Source organism: Arachis ipaensis, chromosome B06 (genome assembly GCF_000816755.2).
Source record: "Arachis ipaensis cultivar K30076 chromosome B06, Araip1.1, whole genome shotgun sequence".
Taxonomy (NCBI): domain Eukaryota; kingdom Viridiplantae; phylum Streptophyta; class Magnoliopsida; order Fabales; family Fabaceae; genus Arachis; species Arachis ipaensis.
Window position 1 is genome coordinate 20,165,005 of NC_029790.2, and position 19,770 is coordinate 20,184,774.

Here is a 19,770-nt window from a genome sequence, read left to right on the forward strand (position 1 = left end):
TTATTTTAATTAAAATTAAACTAATTAGATAATCGAATTGATTCGAATTCTGCAACTTCAAAACTAATATTCAAAATAATTAAAATTGAATTTAATCAGACTAGGGCAATTTACCTAAATGAAATAAATGGAGAAAATGTTTATCCAATTGCAACAATTGAGAATTGTTTACTTTTGTGTCCTATTACTGTTTTATGTAATTCGTGGAACCCTACCACGTTTTAAAATTATACCATAAACGGTGGTATTCTACCACGGTTTATGAACAAAGAAAATTATACATAAATCGTGGAACCCTGCCACGGTTTATGAAGTGGAGATTTTTATACATAAACCTTGGTACTCTAGCACGGTTTATGTTCAGTGAAAATTCTATATATACACGGTGAATCTCATTGTGTTGAACAGGAGCATTTTCACAATGGCAAGTGAGGATGAGAGTTTTCTGATGCTAGTACATTGCTCTAGAAAAATTCAAAGAAGCAAGAAATACGGTGTGAAGTTCACTGATATAGAGAACTGTTGAGTATATTTATCAGTTTATCAAGTACCTTGTTAGATCTAAAGAACAGCATATTGTCAAAGCTTACGGTACTTGGGAGCAAGTGGGTGAAGAAATTATTTTATAAGATTCCCATCGCAGTTGTGTCAACCGATGTTAAGTATGACATGTTTGTGATAGCGGCCGATGAAGATATTCGGGTTCTGTTTCATTGTCTTAGGAGTTTTCCAGAGGTGAGAATACACGAGCTGTATGCGAAGTTGGAGGTCGGTGTCGATAGTTCTGGGGCATCAGCTCCGGTTCCTCACTCGACTGCCATGGGCGGTGCCTCTAGTTCGATGGCTCCGGCCGCACCAACTGTTCCGTATGTTGCATCTCCTTCCTTTGCGGCTGATTTAGACCGTACGGAGGCAGTTGGTTCTGTACCATTCGAGAGTCGTGGGGTCCGACAGCAGACATATGAGGTGGATAACGGTGCTGGCACTATTCCTGATGTTGTAGGGGTCGGAGAACCTGATCGAGTTGAGAATGCAATGCAGGACGATGACTCAGAGTAGGAGCCTGTTGATATAATTGGAGACAGCGATGATGATACAGGTGCCAATCCACATACACAGTATGGCCTTTTAAGTTTTGGCACACAACAGTATCCTATGCACTTCTCCACTCTAAACTTGGAGGCTATGGGGCAACAGTCAGACGGAGATGCTGCCGTTGGGAGTTCTACAGAATTTCAGATTAGGCAATCATTCCAGAATAAAGAGGAAGTTGTTTTGAGTGTGAAGGATTATAGCATCCGTCAAGGTATTGAGTACAGGGTGTTAGAGTCGGATCATCTGAAGTATCATAGGAAATGCAAGGAGTTCGACAAAGGTTGTAGTTGGTTGATTCGCATCTCGCTTCATGCGCGAAAGGGAACTTGGGAGGTGAGGAGGTACAACGGTCCGCACACTTGCTTGGCCACCTCCATTTCGAGTGACCATCGGCAGCTTGATTACTATGTTATCTGTGCGAGGATCTATTCATTGGTTAGGGCGGATGCTGCGGTTACGATTAAGGTCTTGCAGGAAGCAACGGAAGCCAATTATGGATTCAGGCCTAGTTACAAGAAGGTTTGGATGGAAAAGCAGAAGGCAATTGCACAGATATACGAGAATTGGGAAGAGTCGTATGCCGAGTTGCCACGTTGGATGCTAGGCGTCCAGTCCACCATGGCCGGCACGGTTACAGTGTTGAAGACTTCTCCAATTCATCTTGGGGATCAGGTCGATGAGTCGACAGTCTACTTTCATCGTCTTTTCTGGACATTTCTACCCTGCATTGAGGCCTTTCGACATTGCAAGCCCCTCGTGAGCATTGACGATACCCACTTGTATGGCAAGTATGGTGGTACCTTACTGCTGGCTATAGTGCAAGATGGGAACTCAAACATCTTGCCGATAGCGTTTGCACTTGTGGAGAGAGAAAATGCGGAGTCATGGTCCTTTTTCTTGTCCAACCTATGACAGCATGTGACGCCACAGGAAGGTATCCTTATTATCTCTGACAGGCATAATGGCATCAAAGCTGCCCTTGAGGCACCCAATGGTGGTTAGCTACCTCCACGTGCTTTTCGAGCGTTCTGTATTCGTCATGTGACGGCAAATTTTAGCTTGACCTTCAAAGGTCAAGACGTGAGAAGAATGTTGGTGAATGCTGCCTATGCGAAGACCAAAGCAGAGTTTGATTATTGGTTTGACATTATGCAGACTGAGAATCCGGCTATGTGTGATTAGGTCAATCGGATAGAATATGACAAGTGGACCCAATATTAGTAAATGTGTGAATTCTATGTTAAAGGGGACAAGGAACCTCCCGATAACTTCGTTGGTTAAGTCCACTTACAGAAGGCTTGCTGAGCTATTCGTGGTCCAAGGACAAATGGTTGAGGCACAAATGGGGACTGGGCATGAATTTTGTCAAGCGTTGGTGAAAGTAATAGAGCAGAACATGAGAAACTCGAGATGCTTCACCGTCACTTTATACAACAGGCACCAGTCCGAGTATACCATGGCTGAGATGACGGCCACTGGTAACTTCTCCCTTGGTAGCTATCGAGTTTCTCTTAGGGATCACACAGTGACTACTTTCAGGCTCTGCATTACCCATGTTGTCATGCCATAGCATGTTGCGCTCACTCACGGCTGAATTGGGCCTCATATGTTCATGATGTCTATTGTATGACTGAGGTGTTCAACGTGTACAAGGAAGAGTTTGTGTCCCCTATCCCCGAAGGACTCTAGCCGCCATATGCTGGTCTGACTGTCATTCTAGACCCTAACATGAGGTGCGCAAGAGATGGACGACCAAAGTCAACCAGAATCTGGGGTAGCATGGATCAAACAGCTCCAAACCAACCAAAGCGCTGTGGGCTCTGCTGTCAGCCCGGTCATACGCGGAGGAACTGTGACCAGCGAGGATATACTGCTGCCAGGGATTCTTAGATGTCATGATTTTTTTTGTTGTCTTTGAGTTCATTGTATTATGTATGTTTAAGTCATTCAATATTAGAAGTTGGTTAACTTTATTGTACTTGTTTAAAACCATCGTTAACGTCAAATGTGTTATGTTTCATTTCATGCATAAATTGATATACGATGTTGTTTATGTTTTAGCTTTTTACCGATGATGGATTCATAACATATTTAAAAAATTTGTTATAAAGGGGTTCAAAAGTAAATATCATACAACATACGTAACACATATATAAATAGCACATTATAATAGGACTGGCATATGTAATACCCTAAATATGCATACCACAAATATCTTGAAATATAAGTACTACCAAATGGCTACACAACTAAATGCTAATCCGAATTCTCGATGGTATCATCGTCATCAATGTCAAAACCACCAAGCAAGTGAAACCCGGTGCCACATCAAAATACACATGTAATCCGCACAAAACAATAATCAATACCTGGAGGCCAGCGAAAATCCAAACACTTCAAAACCACTAGGTCTGAGAGTGGGAAACCTCCAGAAAATCCAAGATTGTAGTAGCTGAAGTGGTCCGGCCAAGTTAACAATGTTTCTGTTTGTCGCCTAACACATACATCTATACAACCAAGCAAGTGCAGCCGAACCCCAGCTATATCTTTCCAAGTCATCCATCGATGCCAGAAATGGCAACCAATGAAGGTGAACCGGGTTCGTGTTCTTGTCACCAAACAGTTAAGACGACAACAACATCATAATATAAGCACACACGTATATACGCACTGTCTCCTCACTCGCATCTACTGGGAGAACCCAAAACCTCCCATAGAACCATGTGAAGTGAACCGTCATCTGCTTGACTTTATTCGGCGGCAGTAGCTCGCCAAACAATTCCTGAAACCACTCCCATGCAAGTCTTCCGTTGTCCATCAGATGCTCAAAATCAGTGAGGCACCCACTAACGGCCTCTCCATCAATGGGCAAATCCGGCTGATATGCCACATCCTGTAAAGTGATAGTGCACTCTCCAAACAGTATGTGAAAGGTGTGCATCTCAAGATGCCACCTCTAAATGAATGCGCTAAGTAGAGCCTCATCAACCCAGAACCACTGACTGTTCAGCCTAGCCAAGTGATACAAACCCGTAGTTTTCAAATACAGTATAATTCGTACATGCAGAGGCATATTCTATTGTCTCCTTACACAGGAAATAACCCTAGTCGGCTGGAACATGTGGAACACAACATTATTTCGACACTCGCGAAATTTTAAAAATATACGACTCATTAAAAAAAATTAATTCGACGCATATCAAATTATAAGAAATTATGGTTCACTAACAGAGAAATTAATTCGCAAAAAATCTAATTTTAAGAAAATATGGCTCTTTAACAAAAAAATTTAATTCGACACATAGCAAATTATAAAAAAAAAAGGTTCACAAAAAAATATTAATGCTCAAAAAATCAATTTTTAAAAGTTATGGCTCACCAACGAAAAAATTGATTCACAGAAAATTATTTTCCAACAAACTTGGTTCTCTAAAGAAATAAGGTAGATTAGCGAAAAGAACAATTTAATACTAATCAAAATTTAACGTACAAATCACTAAATAAATTACTTAGGAATTACACTGAGCCCAAGTAACAATTTACAAAATAAATTAACAACAAAATTGACTACTTACTGACAAAATTTTAGCATATTAAAAACTAACCTAGTGGTCGATGTTTCCAGCCACATGCGCAACGCCATTCAATCGGTACATGCGAACTTCATCCTCCATGGCCCCACCGCACCAGAGTCTTCTTGATGGTCCCGGATTCTCTCTCAACTCCTCACCACCAAAAACTTTAACTCCAACAATGAAATCCGTCAATAGGTCTCGCAGATTATGTACATATAGACTTAATCATAAATCGTGGGAGGGTACCACGGTTTATGCCCAAAACATTCTCTTTATAAATCGTGGAAGGGTACCACTTCCAATAATGACACACTTCCATTCAGATTTTAACGTAGACAATTTTCGTTGATAATATCATTTACAATGATCATAAATAAATTTCAAAAGTAAACTCTAAGTATAGTTAATTTAAACTTATCTAAACCTATTTTTATCCATGACCAATTTTGTACGTTGTTATGTTTAAGATAAAGTAAAAAAAAAAGTTGAAACTACTAATAAAGAGTAACAATTTCTTTAAGAATTGTTGTACTTTAAATGTTGTGTATAGGGATATATTGCAGAATATTTGTTGATTTCATTATTAGTTATGTCAATTTTTTTTAAGTTTATTGACATTATTATTACTATCTTTCATCATATTTATATTAGAATTTTTATATTCGAATTTTATTTTTCTAATATCCATACACATAAGATTTACATTTTTATTTCATTTGGCGTGTATAATCTTTTTTTTTATGTTGTTAGTTAGTAATGAATATATTTTCATTTTAGGATTGTCTTTTAATAAATATATATATGTATAGTTAGTCTATTATAAATTTTTATCTGTATGCCATTCTTATTTTTATATGAAACACACTAATTAGAAATTTGAAAGCAATGCACAACAATTGTTGAAGCTCATCTTTATAATGATTAAAATTTTTTTAAAGATATAACAATGGTTGTTAGTTTTTATGTTAGTGCTTTTCTTTTTGTGAATATATGCATTTTGATCATGTAAGTTTTTGTTTACTTTTCATGTGGTATTTGTGATCGCAATTCACTTATGCAATAGTTTGGCTATTTAAATTTATAGGAAACCATGCAGTATATGTGAACATATATTTGTACTATATATATTATTCATGCATAAAAAAAATAGCCTATGATCACGGTAAAAAAATATGACAATAATTAGTAAAAAAGTTAATTATAGATTTATGGTCACAATTTTTTATTTATGGTCACGATTTTTAACCGTGACCTATTCTGGCGTGGTCATAGATCTATAGTCACGATTTTTTTTATCTATAGTCATAGTTGCAATGTTTAAATTCTGACACTTTAGACTATATTTTTTTTACCATGACAATTTATGGTCTTGGTTTTAGCGTGACCATAGCTTAATCTATGGTCACGGTTTTAGCATGATTATAGCTTATCTATGGTCATCCTAATTTAAAACCGTGACCATATCTTATCTATGGTTACCCCTATTTTAAACCGTGATGACCATAGTCTAATCTTTCGTGACCATAATTTATTTATGGTCACCTTTTTGTAAAACTATGACCATAGCCTAATCTATGATCATGGTTTTTGTGTGACCATAGCTTATCTATGACCACCATATTTTAAAACTATGACCATAATTTATCTATGGTCATCCCTATTTTAAACCATGACTATAGCTTATCTATGGTCACCCTATTTTAAAATCGTGACCATAGCTTACTCTGTGGTCACCCTTTTGTAAAACCGTGACCATAGCCTAATCTATGGTCACGATTTTAGTGTGACCATAGCCTCATCTATGGTCACCCTATTTTAAAACTGTGACCATAGCTTAATTTATGGTCATGGTTTTAGAGTGAACATAGCTTACTCTATTTTATGAGATTTATTTTTTTTAAGTATAATCATATTCCAAAATTATGATAATCACAAAATAAGTCTAAAAAATACAAATTCAAGTAATCTAAATCATAAAATTTATATTGTAAGTTAGATATGTTTTTAGTTCAAACAGTACAAATCAAAATATATTATATTATATTATATCCATTACATGTAATACCCGGTAAAGTCTCTTAATAAAAATACAGAAGAGAGCAAAATATTATATTTAGATAGTTAAAGTGTATATGAGACCCAACCCATCTCATATTTCTATCAAAGATAATATTTTCTTCACATCACATCCTCCTGCTAGCAAAAGAAATAAATATTTTAGTGATATTCTATTTTAATAAAAAAAATAACAAAAAACCTCACTTTATAGAAAACAATGGGTAATCACATATTTCACCATTTAATCTAAGTCAGCCTTCACATTCATAATATAAATTCAGTGCAACACAATTAAATTCCAGGATTCCTCCCCAGGAATGATTGAAAATCTATTGTCTAAATGTCACTAATCACACAATTACATTAGATAATTATTATAAGTTTAACACTCAATGCTCTCATATACAAAAATTTCAAATAATCTTAACCGGCTTCAATGACATGCTCAAAAGTCAAAACTAATCTGCAGTGTCCCCCTCCCCCTCCCTTCTTGCCCCCAAACAACTTAATGTAGCAAGTTTTACAATCAACTTAACGAGTTAAAAATAACAAGAACCTAATTTTTTATGTTGCTTGAACTCAAAATTGAAGGAAAAAAAAATCGAATTCAAGATCTGAAACCAAGAACAGAAAGAGGGAAAAAAAGAATAACCTTTATCATTCAAAGTAAAGATCCAATATGTCACATATGATGATGATGAGCCGTTGGTAATTACTGCAAAATTGGAAAATAAAATAGTGAAAAGAATCATGGTTAATGCTTATGATGCATTAGGATTGAAGGATCAACATCTGAAGCCATACCTTCCTGGGGTAGTGGGTTTAGGAGATCACTTCATTAAGCATGATGGGAAGATTGATCTCTTTTTTACTGTGGGAGGTGTTGATGTTCGAGTAGTGCATGCTGAGTTTATCGTCCTAAAGAATTCAACCGCTTACAATGTGATCCTTGGAAAGAAGACAATAAATGATTCATATGAGTTTATTTTAACTAAGCTTTCAGTGATGAAGCTCCTGACCTCCAAAGGTCGGGTAGCCACTATTCGAGGAGATTGGATAGCTGTTATAAAGTGCAACAAAACAAGTTTGACCTTAAAGGATAAATTTAAAGATTCTACTGGAATATTCTTAGTGGACTTGGACTCACGAGTTCAAGAGAAACTGAGACTAGAACCCAATAAAAATTTACAGAAATTTTAAATTAGAGATGTTGTAGAAAAATACACCATGATTAACAAAGACTTGCCTCATCTTTTGAAATTGGAACTTCAGAACTTATTAAGAGGTAATGTGAATTTGTTTGCATAGGAACCCTCCGATATATCCAGATTTGATCCCACATTCATGTCCTACCAACTTGCCATTAACTCAGCGTTTAAGCTGGCTACGCAATAATGTCGAAAGACATCACCTGACCGAGTTGCCGAAGTTAAGGAGCAAGTTCAAGGGTTAATGCATGCTAGTTTTATTAGAGAGCTAACCTATTCTACATGGTTGTCTAATGTTGTATTAGTAAAAAAATTCAATGAAAAGTGGCATATGTGTGTTGATTACACTTATCTAAATAAAGCCTACCCAAAAGATTGCTTCCCATTGCCTAACATTGATAACATGATTGATTCAGTATCGGGATATCGGATATTAAGTTTTTTAGATTCTTATAATGGGTACAATCAAATACATATGCATCAGTCTGATGAAGAAAAAACAGGTTTCATTACCCCAGAAGGGATATATTGTTATACTGTAATGCCATTTAGTTTGAAAAATGCAGGAACCACTTACCAGAGACTGATGGCTAAAGTATTCAAGCAACAAATTGAAAAAATATAGAAGTTTATATTGACGACATGTTGATAAAGACTAAAGAAGATTCTGATTTGATTGTTGATTTACAAGAAATTTTTAATTGTCTTTGACTTCATCAGATGAGGTTGAATCCAGCTAAATGTGCTTTCGGAGTTTGGGGAGATAAATTTTTGAATTTCATGGTAACTCAAATGGGTATTAAAGCTAACCCTGAAAAGTGCCAAGCTATTCTAAATATGTCGAGTCCTTAGAACCTCTTAACAGGTCAATTAGTCGCTTGGTCTAAATATTTGGAATCTTCTGCTAAAAAAGCAAAGCCGTTTTTCAATTTAATGAGCAAAAGAGTAGATTTTATATGGATAGAAGAGTGTGAGACTGCTTTTAAGTATTTTAAATATTTGTTTTCATCTCCTCTAGTTCTAGCAAAATTGGAACCTAAAAAACCCTTATATTTATATTTATTTGTGACTAAGGAAACTATGGCTTTAGCTCTAATTCTAGAGGACGAAAGTAAAAAACAACGACCTTTATATTTTATTAGCAATGTCCTTCAAGGACCTGAGTTAAAATATTCAAAGTTAGAAAAGTTAGCCTTTGCATTACTCACATAAGCGTGTCGGTTATGCCAGTACTTTCAAAATTATTTAATAATCGTACGAACCGACCAATCGATTAAAAAGGTTTTGCAAAATCCATACTTAGTAGTTCGTATGGTGAGTTGGTCTGTAGAGCTATCTTAGTTTGACATATAATACGAACCACGCTCTGTCATTAAGTCCTAAGCGATGGTAGATTTTCTGGCTGAAATGACTCATCCGGGTGACAAGGTACCGAGATGAGAAGTTTTTGTAGATGGAGCCTCTAATGTTAAAAATGGAGGCACCGGTCTCATCCTAACTAAATGAGAAGACATGGTGATTGAAACCTCCATAAGATTTGACTTTCCCATTTCTAATAATCAAGTTGAGTATGAGATTTTGCTTGTAGGGTTAGCATTAACTTGTGATGTCGGTGCAACAAAAATCACTGTGTTTAGTGATTCATAAATTATAACATCTCAAGTAAATGACGAATATCAAGTCAGGGATCCATACTACAGTTGTACTTGAAAAAGGTACAAAATGAAATTTCATACTTTGATTCTTTTTGCATTAAACATGTGCATAGGAAACAGAAGACACAAGCTGACGTGTTATTGAAGGTAGCCAGTGTAATACTCTACCACACAGAGCTTTATGCCTAGGACGTAAATCAGAGTTGTCGGGGCACTACAACCTCTAAAAATAAAAATACTTATATAATATAGTTGAAAGAAATTGTAACTGGGAGTCTTGAAAAAGAAGTTGAACAAAAACACTAACAGAAAAGCCCATCACTCACGATCAGGTCAATGTAAAAAGGTAGATAAGATTGAATGAAAAGGATAATATATATAAGATCAGAGTTCCAAAGATACAAATAATAAGCTCCAGGCTCGACCTGCAAACCTAAGGCCGACTGGAGTATATATATACACCATCCAAAATACATCCTGAACTACAGAATGAACACCTACTTCTTCATATCAACCTCTAAGAGGGACAAACTTCGAAATATAAAATACGGAGAACAACTATGTACATATATATATACAAGCAGAAACATAATGCTAAACCTAAAATATAGCTCTTCGCTTTCAGAAGGTCTCTAGAATGGTCAGTGCGGTGCCTCCCGACCTGTATCTGAAAAATAATAATATATGTATGGAATGAGAACCGAAGGTTCTCAGTATGGTAGAGGTGCCAACATAGATAATGTATAAGGTCTCGGAAAAATGAGAGGCATTCCTAGAACTCCAACACTCAGAATTAAACTTAAGGAAGTAAACTAAACCATAAATTAGGTAAGTTATCTAATGTATTCAAGTTCTAGGTCTAATTTTAACTCTCCTATTCACTTTCTATCTCCTACGGCCCTTTGAAATACCGATGGAACTACCTTCAGCGTCACCTCCGCCAGGATGAGGGATCTCTTAGTTGTAAAGACAAACAAGACAAGCAAATAAAACATAAATAGGATGCAATTACAGTAAATAGGACAATTAGCAGATAAGCATGGCTAATCAAACAGGTAAACCAAAGTAATATACACTCAAGCAAAACATACAAATGCATATGATGTATGCCTGTCCTATAGCTGATGATATCATCTGTCGGTTATATAGCCAAACCTGACATGTCCTAGCAGCTAACCCTGGACAGAAACACCACTTCATGGAGCAAATGGGTCTGAGCCACAACCCATCGCATACTATCCGCTTGACCCAAAGCAAGTAGATTAACCCACTACTACTGCGTACTGTCCAGATGGGTGTTTACGAACTCAACTCAGAGCAAGTGGAATGAACCACTACTGCTGCTACTACCTAGGGGTCTCAATCACTGACCCGGAGCAAGTGGAACAAACCACTACTACTGCCACTGCTCAGATATCTCATCTCTTACCCGGAACAGGTGGACAACACCATTGCCTCTTACCCAAGGTCTCTTTCTCAATCAGATTCAATCTTATACCACATTCAATATTTCCATACTTTTCAATCATAAATTATCACTTCACCATCTTCTTTCGCTACCAAGTTACTATCCTCTTTAGATTTACCCCTTTCCCTATGATTAGGAACTAATTTTTGGGACTTTAGAAGGTATCTATAAAGGTTTAGAAGCTAGAAAACATGTTTAAATCACAAAATACAACTTTTCCAAAACAGAGTGGTTATGCCACCCCATGCGTACACATGGATGTAATTCTGCCATACTCGCATACGCAAGCACCTCTCGCGTATGCGATTGTCCAAAACAGAGAGGAAGGTTCGCGTACGCATTCACATCATCGCGTACGCATGTGTTGAAAACTGGGCATTCTCGCGTACGCATGCATCATGCGTATACTCTCATCAAGTTGGGAGATAATAAAATGTATAATTTAAAATTTACCAATGGTGTTGCAAGCAACATTCTCATCAGTTAAGTTATCTCTTAAATTGAGAGGGGCGCTCATTTCACAACTCTAAAAGCATATGGATGCTAGTAAGATCGAAAGCATTTACCCATACAATTGAATCTTAGGTGAGAAAACATTGAAATTTCAATAAAGGTTATACCTTTTTTTATCTTCTAAGGTCATAAAAAAAGTGTAGTATCTTCGACTCTTTCAATCTTAATGTTAGAGAATAAATTAGAAACAATTTAGATCAATTAGTATCATTTATATCTATTTAGAATATCTGTATATTAATTGTAGGATTGTATGCTTTTATTACTTTGATTTTTCTAGCACCTATATATACTCCTATGTATTGTATCTTTGAACTCACTCAATAATACACTTTTCAGATTACTCTCTTATTTCTAACATGGTATCAAGAGCATAGGTTCTTTTTTTTCTATAAAAAATTCGTTCATAGCCCCTTTATTTTTCTCTCCCGGAAGTGTTCTTTGGTCTCTTTTTTCGATCATTTTTCGACGCTTTGGTTTGTCACCACCATTACCACTGTCTTCGTCTCATCGTCACGAGTTCAACGAGACCAGCCTCGTCACTGGAAACAGCCAGACGCGCCGCCGCAAGCTCGATGTCTACTTCCATCATTTTTCTTCTCTAGACATCTCCAGCACCGTTCGATCTTCAGCAATGATCAAATAGTCCAGAGCACGCCACGTGTCACAGAAGTAGCGCCTCCAGCAACCATGCCCACACCGACCTGACTCGAACCACTTCGCGACCCGCGCGCTGCCGATGTTGACTCAGCATTGACGTGGCTTCCCTTCTCCACTCAGCCGTCGCCATGTGTCACCTTTCTTGCTGATGTGAAATCTGACGTGGCAGTGATGTGTCAGACAGTGGGGCCTCTCTAAGGTTATTTGATGAGATCTTTCCGATTTTATCGTTTGTTTTCTTGTTTTTGGCCACGAATTTTCATTTTTCTCTTCTTTCTTTGATCTTTGTATCTATTATTATGGAAAACTCAGATGTTTTTGCTGCCACAGACAGAAAGGGTAAATTCTGTCGTCACTGTAATTGTTCTGGGCACATCTTCTCGAACTATCCTTCTGTTGAATGTCGCACATACCAACAGAAAGGTCACATTAGCTACAATTGTCCACAACTGTTCTGCCATTATTGCAAGCTCTCGGGACATTTAATTACTACCTGTCCTACTCGTCCACCATGTCCTTATCACCTCAAGAATTTGTCTACTTCTCCTGTTGCTGCTACTACTAAATCTACCACATCTGCTCCTTTCAACCTGTCTCCTATCTCTTTATCTGATATTGTGTCTCTTCTTAAGCATCTTCTCTCCCTTTCTGGTAATACTCCTGCTACTTTTTCGACTCCTCTAGGTAATTCTAAATGGTATTTTGACTCCGGTGGCTTTAATCACATGTCTCCTTTGCGTCATCTTTTCTCGTCTTTGTCTACCACTACAAATGGACCTTTTGCAATACTGCTAATGGTTCCCTCTTGCACGCGATTCCCATATTAAACTTTAATCTTATTTCTATTGGTCAACTTGTTGATATCGATTTTGATGTCAATTTTTCTATTTCTGGTTGTCATGTATAGGATCATCCTACGGGACATATCATCGGGACTGGACGTAAGGTCGAAAAGTTGTTTGAACTCGAGAATCTTCATATTCCTTCTATGTCAAATATATGTGCTGCTTTTTCTCCATCTACCCTTTCCTTATGGAATAAATGTCTTGTCCACAGCTCCTTGGAAAAATTGCGTCCTCTTGTGTCTCAGGGTATTTTGGATCAGGTTAATAATGAGCTTTTTAATTATATTTCTTGTCAAACAGCCAAACAACCTGCTTTATCTTTTCATAATAATTCCTTTCTTGCTTGCTCTCCTTTTGATCTTATCCACTCTGATGTTTGGAGCCCCGCTCTTATCGCTTCAATGGGAGGAGCTCGATACTTTATCATTTTCATTGATGATTATTTACGCTTTACTTGGATTTATTTGATGACTAATCACCATGAGTTATCTCAGATTTATATTAACTTTGCCACTATGATTAAAACTCAATTTTCCAAGGTCATTAAGGTTTTTCGACGTGATAATGCTATGGAATAGCGTGATTTCAAACTTTTAACTTTTCTTGTAGAACAGGGTACTTTGTCTGAGTTTTCTTGCCTTGGTACGTCTCAACAAAATGGACGAGCTGAACGTAAACACTGTCACATTCTTGACTCTGTTCGTGAAATGATTCTTTCTTCTTCGTGTCCGAAGCATACTTAGGGTGAAGCTATTCTTACTGTTGTTCATGTTATCAATAGACTTCCTTCTTCTGTTTTGGTAATTTTACTCCCTTTGAGCGTCTTTATCATACCTCTCCAAACTATAGTTCTCTTCAAATTTTTTGTTGTGTCTATTTTATTCTTTTTCAGCCTCATGAACATAGTAAACTTGAACCTCAGGCTCGCATGTGTTGTTTCCTTGGTTATGGCACTGAACACAAGGGTTATTGTTGTTGGATCCTCTCTCTAGAAGTATTCGTATATCTCGTCATGTTGTCTTTTGGGAGCATCACATGTTTTCTCGGTTCTTCTCCTTTGAGTCCATTCCTCCTACTCAGTCACCTTTTTTCACTAATCCCAATGTTGATCTTTTTCCTAGTGATGATTCTAAATGTTCTATCTCGAGTCACCCTCTACAGCCTCCTACTCTTCTGCCTTCTCCATCTCCCGATGACTCCAGACCAAACGACGATCTTGCTCCTACCGTCATGCTTCCTCCTTCTACTCATTCTTCTAGGGTAAGAAATCTACCTCCTCATCTTCTTGATTATCATTATTTTTCTACTATTCTTCATCAACATGAACCTAAGTCATTCAGAGAAGCCTCCACAAATCCAAATTGGCAACAAAGAATGCAGGAAGAAATACAAGCACTTGAAAAAGCACACACTTGGAATTTGGTTGATCTTCCTTCTAATCAGGAAGTTGTGGGCAGTCGATGGATATATAAGATCAAGACTCGCTCTGATGGCTTTATTGATCGTTATAAGGAACGATTGGTTGCTCAAGGTTGTACGCAAGAGTATGGTATTGATTATTAAGAGACTTTTGCTCCTGTTGCTCGTCTCACATATGTTCGAGCTCTTCTTACCATTGCTGCGGTCAAAAAATGGTCTCTTAGTAAGATGGACGTGAAGAATGAATTTTTTAATGGAGATTTGAAAAAGAAGGTCTATATGAAACCACCTCCGGGTTATTCTTATCCTTCTAGCAAAGTCTTTCTCCTTCGTAAGGCACTTTATGGTCTTAAGCAAGCTCCTCGTGAATGATTTGACAAGTTCAGCACCACTATATACAATCTCGATTTCACTTGCAGCCTTCATGAGAATGCTCTTTTTATTCGTAAAAGTGAATGTGGAGTTGTTCTTCTGCTTTTGTATGTTGATGACATGATTATTACTGGAGATGATGTTGATAATATCTCTGATCTCAAAGCCTCCCTTCATCGTACTTTTGAGATGAAAGATCTTGGTTCTCTCAGTTATTTTCTTGGTCTCGAGATCATATCCACAGATGATGGCATCTATCTCTCTCAAGCTAAGTATGCTTCAGATCTTCTTGCTCGTGCCGGGATTACAGATAGTCGCACTGAGTCTACTCCCCTTGAGCCTAATGTTCTATTTACCTCTATGGATGACACTATTTTGGATAATCATACTCTTTATCGACAGTTAGTTGGAGATCTCGTCTACTTGACTGTCACCCGACCAGACGTCGCCTATCCAGTTTATGTACTTAGCTAGTTCTTGTCAGCTCCTCGTACTACTCACTATGCGACAGTTCTTTGCATTCTTCGCTACATCAAAGGCACCCTATTTCATGGCCTTTATTTTTCTTCTCATTTATCTTTGTCCCTTCAGGCATACTCAGATGCTGATTGGGCTGATGATCCCACTGATCATCGTTCTACTACTGGTTATTGTTTGTTTCTTGGCGATGGTCTCATTAATTGGCGAGTTAAGAAGCAAACGTTCACTGCTCGATCAAGCACAGAAGCTAAATATTGTGCTCTTGCTAACACCACTGCTGAGGTTGTCTCAATTCGTTGGCTTCTTGCAGATTTGGGTGCTCTTCAGTCATCCCCAACCGATGTTTTTTGTGACAATCGCAGTGCTATTCAGATTGCGCATAATGACGTGTTTCATGAACACGCCAAACACATTGAGATTGATTGTCACTGTTTGCCTCGTCACTGTTGGAACTCTGGATTAGACTGCTGATATCTTCGCGAAGGCTCATCATCCTACTCGTTTCCGAACTCTAGTATCCAAACTCAAGATGGTAGCTCCCACTTGAGTTTGAGGAGAAATGTTAAAGAATAAATTAGAATCAATTTAGATCAATTAGTATCATTTATATTTATATAGAATATCTGTATATTAATTATAGGATTGTATGCTTTTATTACTTTGATTCTTCTAGCACTTATATATACTCCTATGTATTGTACCTTTCAACTCACTTAATAATACACTTTTCAGATTATTCTCTTGTTTCTAACACTTAGAATATTTTTCTTTAAATTCATGATAGAATTTCTCAAAAAGGTTAAAAAAGGTTCTCTTTGGACTACCTCGAAAAGAGATAAATTGGCGATCTTAAAAGTTGAAAGCATGGTTAAAATAAAAAAATTGAAAAAGACTCTAATAGTGACATCTAAATTGAGAAAAGAGCAAAAAGTTCAAAACTTCATATGATGGTCTATTTATTTGGATGAAATTGGAAAGGGACACATCCAAAAAATTTTAAAACATTTTTTTGAAACTCAGTAAAAAAATTTAAAGAGAACTCTATCAATTTAAAGAGAACTCTATCAATTTCTAGAAAACTAAAAAAAGACAAAAAAAATTAATTAGCACTATTTAAATGAGGGAAAACTAAAATAGTAATCCTCCTACTACATTTGTCTAATCAAAATTACTATGATAGTGGGCAAAAGATGAAAAATTCTATCAAAATACATGCTAAAGTAGCAATAATTTGGAATCTAAAATAAAGAGTAAGATTCATAAAGGAGAGACTGAGTAACAATCATGAAGAAATAAAAAGTAATAGTCGTGATAAAAGTAAAAAGGAAATGATGAGATTCTTACTTAAATTTGGTTGAAAATTAATGATTTGTTGGCTTAAAATTTGGAGAAAGGCGAAGAACCTGCTGCTTCAGGATGCAAGGATGCGAAGAAGACAATGAAAGAGAAAGTTGTAGAACTCTTTTAAATAAAGAGGAGTTTTAAAAACGCATTTTATTTTTATTATGGAGAGGGCCTTGGGGTAGGACCGGTATATGGATAGTGTATGTGCTTTACCATGGTGTGGGATCAGATGTGAACAAATCACACGGTCCGAAATCTTCTTGACAAATCGGAGGGTGCGTATTGCTTCAACAGATCGGTGGGTCCGATCTCTTCCTCCCCCGCCACGTGTTGAATAGCCGTTGTTCCCAGAACGGTGCCCCACTAACCCCAACTTCCCTTCACTGCATGTATTCGAGCCATCTGAGTTGAGCTCATTCTTCCTCCCAACAGCAACCTTTCTCCCATTCCCTTTGTAAGACCCGGTTAATTAATGGCCAATTAATCCATAAATGAGAATTTATTCTAGAAAGCCAAAAAATGTGATTTTTATGGCTAAATATGATAGAAGAGATTGAGACGAGAATTTTGGTACCAATTTTATAGAAATCGGACCAAGATTGGACCGAACGGGCCAAACCAGGCCAACCGGACCCAAAGTGGGCCCTTGGCCCAACTAAACTAAATCTAATACACTCATTTCAGCACTCTCTCTCCTCACTACACTCAAGAAACACGCTGAAATGGAGGCCATGGAGGGAAGAACACTCTCTCAAGTTCTTTCTTTCATTTGATCTTCAAACCACCATAACTTTTGATCTAGAGCTCCGATTATCGCACCGTTTATGGCCACGCGTTCACCACGGAGAGCTCTACAAAACCCATACAATCAATCTTGAGGTAAGCCACGTTTTTCTCTTCGAATGTCCAGCTTTGATTTCGAGTTTCATGAGAAAAAATGTTGAGATTTTGGGCTCTTTGATGTTATAGGACCCAACTCTCTTGAAGAAGAAGGTTAATCTTGTCTTCTTGGACCTTGGGTGTGGTAAGATTCTAAACCCTAGTGTAATTTGTTGTTCTATAATGTTTGGGTATTGAGATGTTGTGTATAGATATGATGATTGTGGCTTAGGTTGTGTATATATGAATATTGGGGCTTGATTGAGACCTTGGAAAGCTTGAAAAGGGATTTTTGGTGGTAAAAATCTGTTCTTGGAGGTGTTGAGACCTAGAGGACTTGTGGACAAGTGGTTTGGAAGTGCTCCGGTTGAGCTTGAGAAATCGGCTAAGGTATAGTCTCGATTTCCCGTATCTAATATGTAATGTGGTAGGAAATACTTAGGCTAGAGGCCCTAAGATAGGCATTGAATTGATGATGTTGTTGAATGGTTGAGATATATGATGTGATCATATATGTGATTATGAATATTGATGCCTTGATTGTGTGATATATGAGAAACTGCATGTTGTGATATATGCTTGATGAATGATTGAGGTTGAATTGGTGGGTGGTACCATGTTGATGGTGAGTATGATGATGATTATGTATAATGATGTTTGATTTGGAAATGGTATTATCGGAAATTGGGATGAGGTAGGATGTGTGATATGATATTGTGTTTTCCCTGTAGCCATTTGATTGAGAAGTGTTAAAATGGTTGGACGGTGGTTTTGGGAATTTTGGTAAAGTGTCAATGTGTGAGTTGAGGATGGATTGATGTTGATTTTGGTACATTTTGATTGATTTTGAAAAAGGCAAAATTGGCATTTTTGGTTGATTTTGAAAAGAGTTGAAAATGGTTTGTTTTGAAAATGGCACCTTGTGGTTTTGTATGAAAACATGGTTTTTGGGCATGTTTTAACGGGACATAACTTGGACTACGGATCCCCATTTTGTACCAAACTTGTTTAGAAATGAAATTGGATCCGGGATGTCCATGCCGCTGGAAGAACGGGGAAAACGATTTAAAATGAGAAAGTTATGTCCGTCGGAAGATTGGGGGTTGAATCTGTGAATTTTGCAGCTTTTAACTTAGAAAATTTTTAGCAGAATGTCCCACTGCGCGTAGGCGCACTTGGCGTGTACGCGCCGTTCTTCAAGAAAGCACCATCTACGCGTGCGCGTGGTGTGCGCAAACGCGTCGATGCGCTGCACCAAATGCCCAGCTATTTTTTCGAGAGTTGTGCCAGAGTTGTGCCAGTTTTGTGCCAGGGGCGCAAGAGCACCCACGCGTACGCGTGGCTGACGCTTATGCGTCGTTTGGCTATTTTTTAATCCGCACGTATGACGCTTGCGCGTCAATGAGTTTTGTGGCCATCCACGCGTGCGCGTGGAGTGTGCGTACGCGTGGCCTTGTTTTTATCCCAAAGTTGATTTTTGAGTTTTAAAGGCCAAATTTCATACTTCTAAGCCTCCGATCTCACCACTTATGTCTTAAATCATTACGATATGCCTAGCAATGAGACAAGGAGCTAGTCACTACAAGATTTTTATTCATTTGTGGCAGTTTTTTCTCTTATTTGTGGAGGTTTATAACCCCCACCAAATGGTTTGTGGATGTTTCTAAAACCCCCAAAATTTGAGGTGCCACGAGGTCTTTTGTGGGGGTTTTTAAAAACCTCCACAATCTATTCAGTGGAGGTTTTGTGTGTGTTTAGTGGAGGTTTTATATTGGTCTTTTGTGGCAGTTTTTGGTCAATGTTTATGGCGGTTTAAAACCCCCACAAAAAGACTTTTCATTTTAAAAATAATAGCTATTCTATGGAGGTTTCAAACCTGTCAATATAATTTTTAAAAATTAATCTACACTGTTATTACACTACTAATCATTTATTATTAAAAAGAAATATTTAAACAAGACATTAAAAATGTAGAAGAAAATTAAAATAAAAGAAATACATTAAAACAAAATATAGCATTGTACCACTATTTTCCAATCACATTAATTACAACTACAAAGTATTAAAAATACCAATCACATTAATTACAACTAGAAAATATTAAAAATAACATGATAAAATACAAACTTATGTCCAAACTCCCGAACAATGAACATAATTAGATAAATGTATTTGCAATATCATTATCATCTAGAAATA

The 19,770-nt window shown here is 37.2% G+C and overlaps 1 protein-coding gene and 1 long non-coding RNA gene across 2 annotated transcripts; one reads left to right on the forward strand and one right to left on the reverse strand.

The window, feature by feature from the left end:
- Nucleotides 1,186-2,007, forward strand: LOC107646635. The gene has a single exon (XM_021105466.1). The coding sequence runs from the start codon at nucleotides 1,186-1,188 to the stop codon at nucleotides 2,005-2,007; it is 822 nt and encodes a 273-aa protein (XP_020961125.1).
- LOC110263224 lies at nucleotides 7,285-16,830 on the reverse strand. The gene is made up of 2 exons (XR_002348477.1): nucleotides 16,693-16,830; nucleotides 7,285-7,676 (listed from the first exon to the last, which is right to left on the reverse strand). It is a non-coding gene; the product is annotated as an uncharacterized LOC110263224 (long non-coding RNA).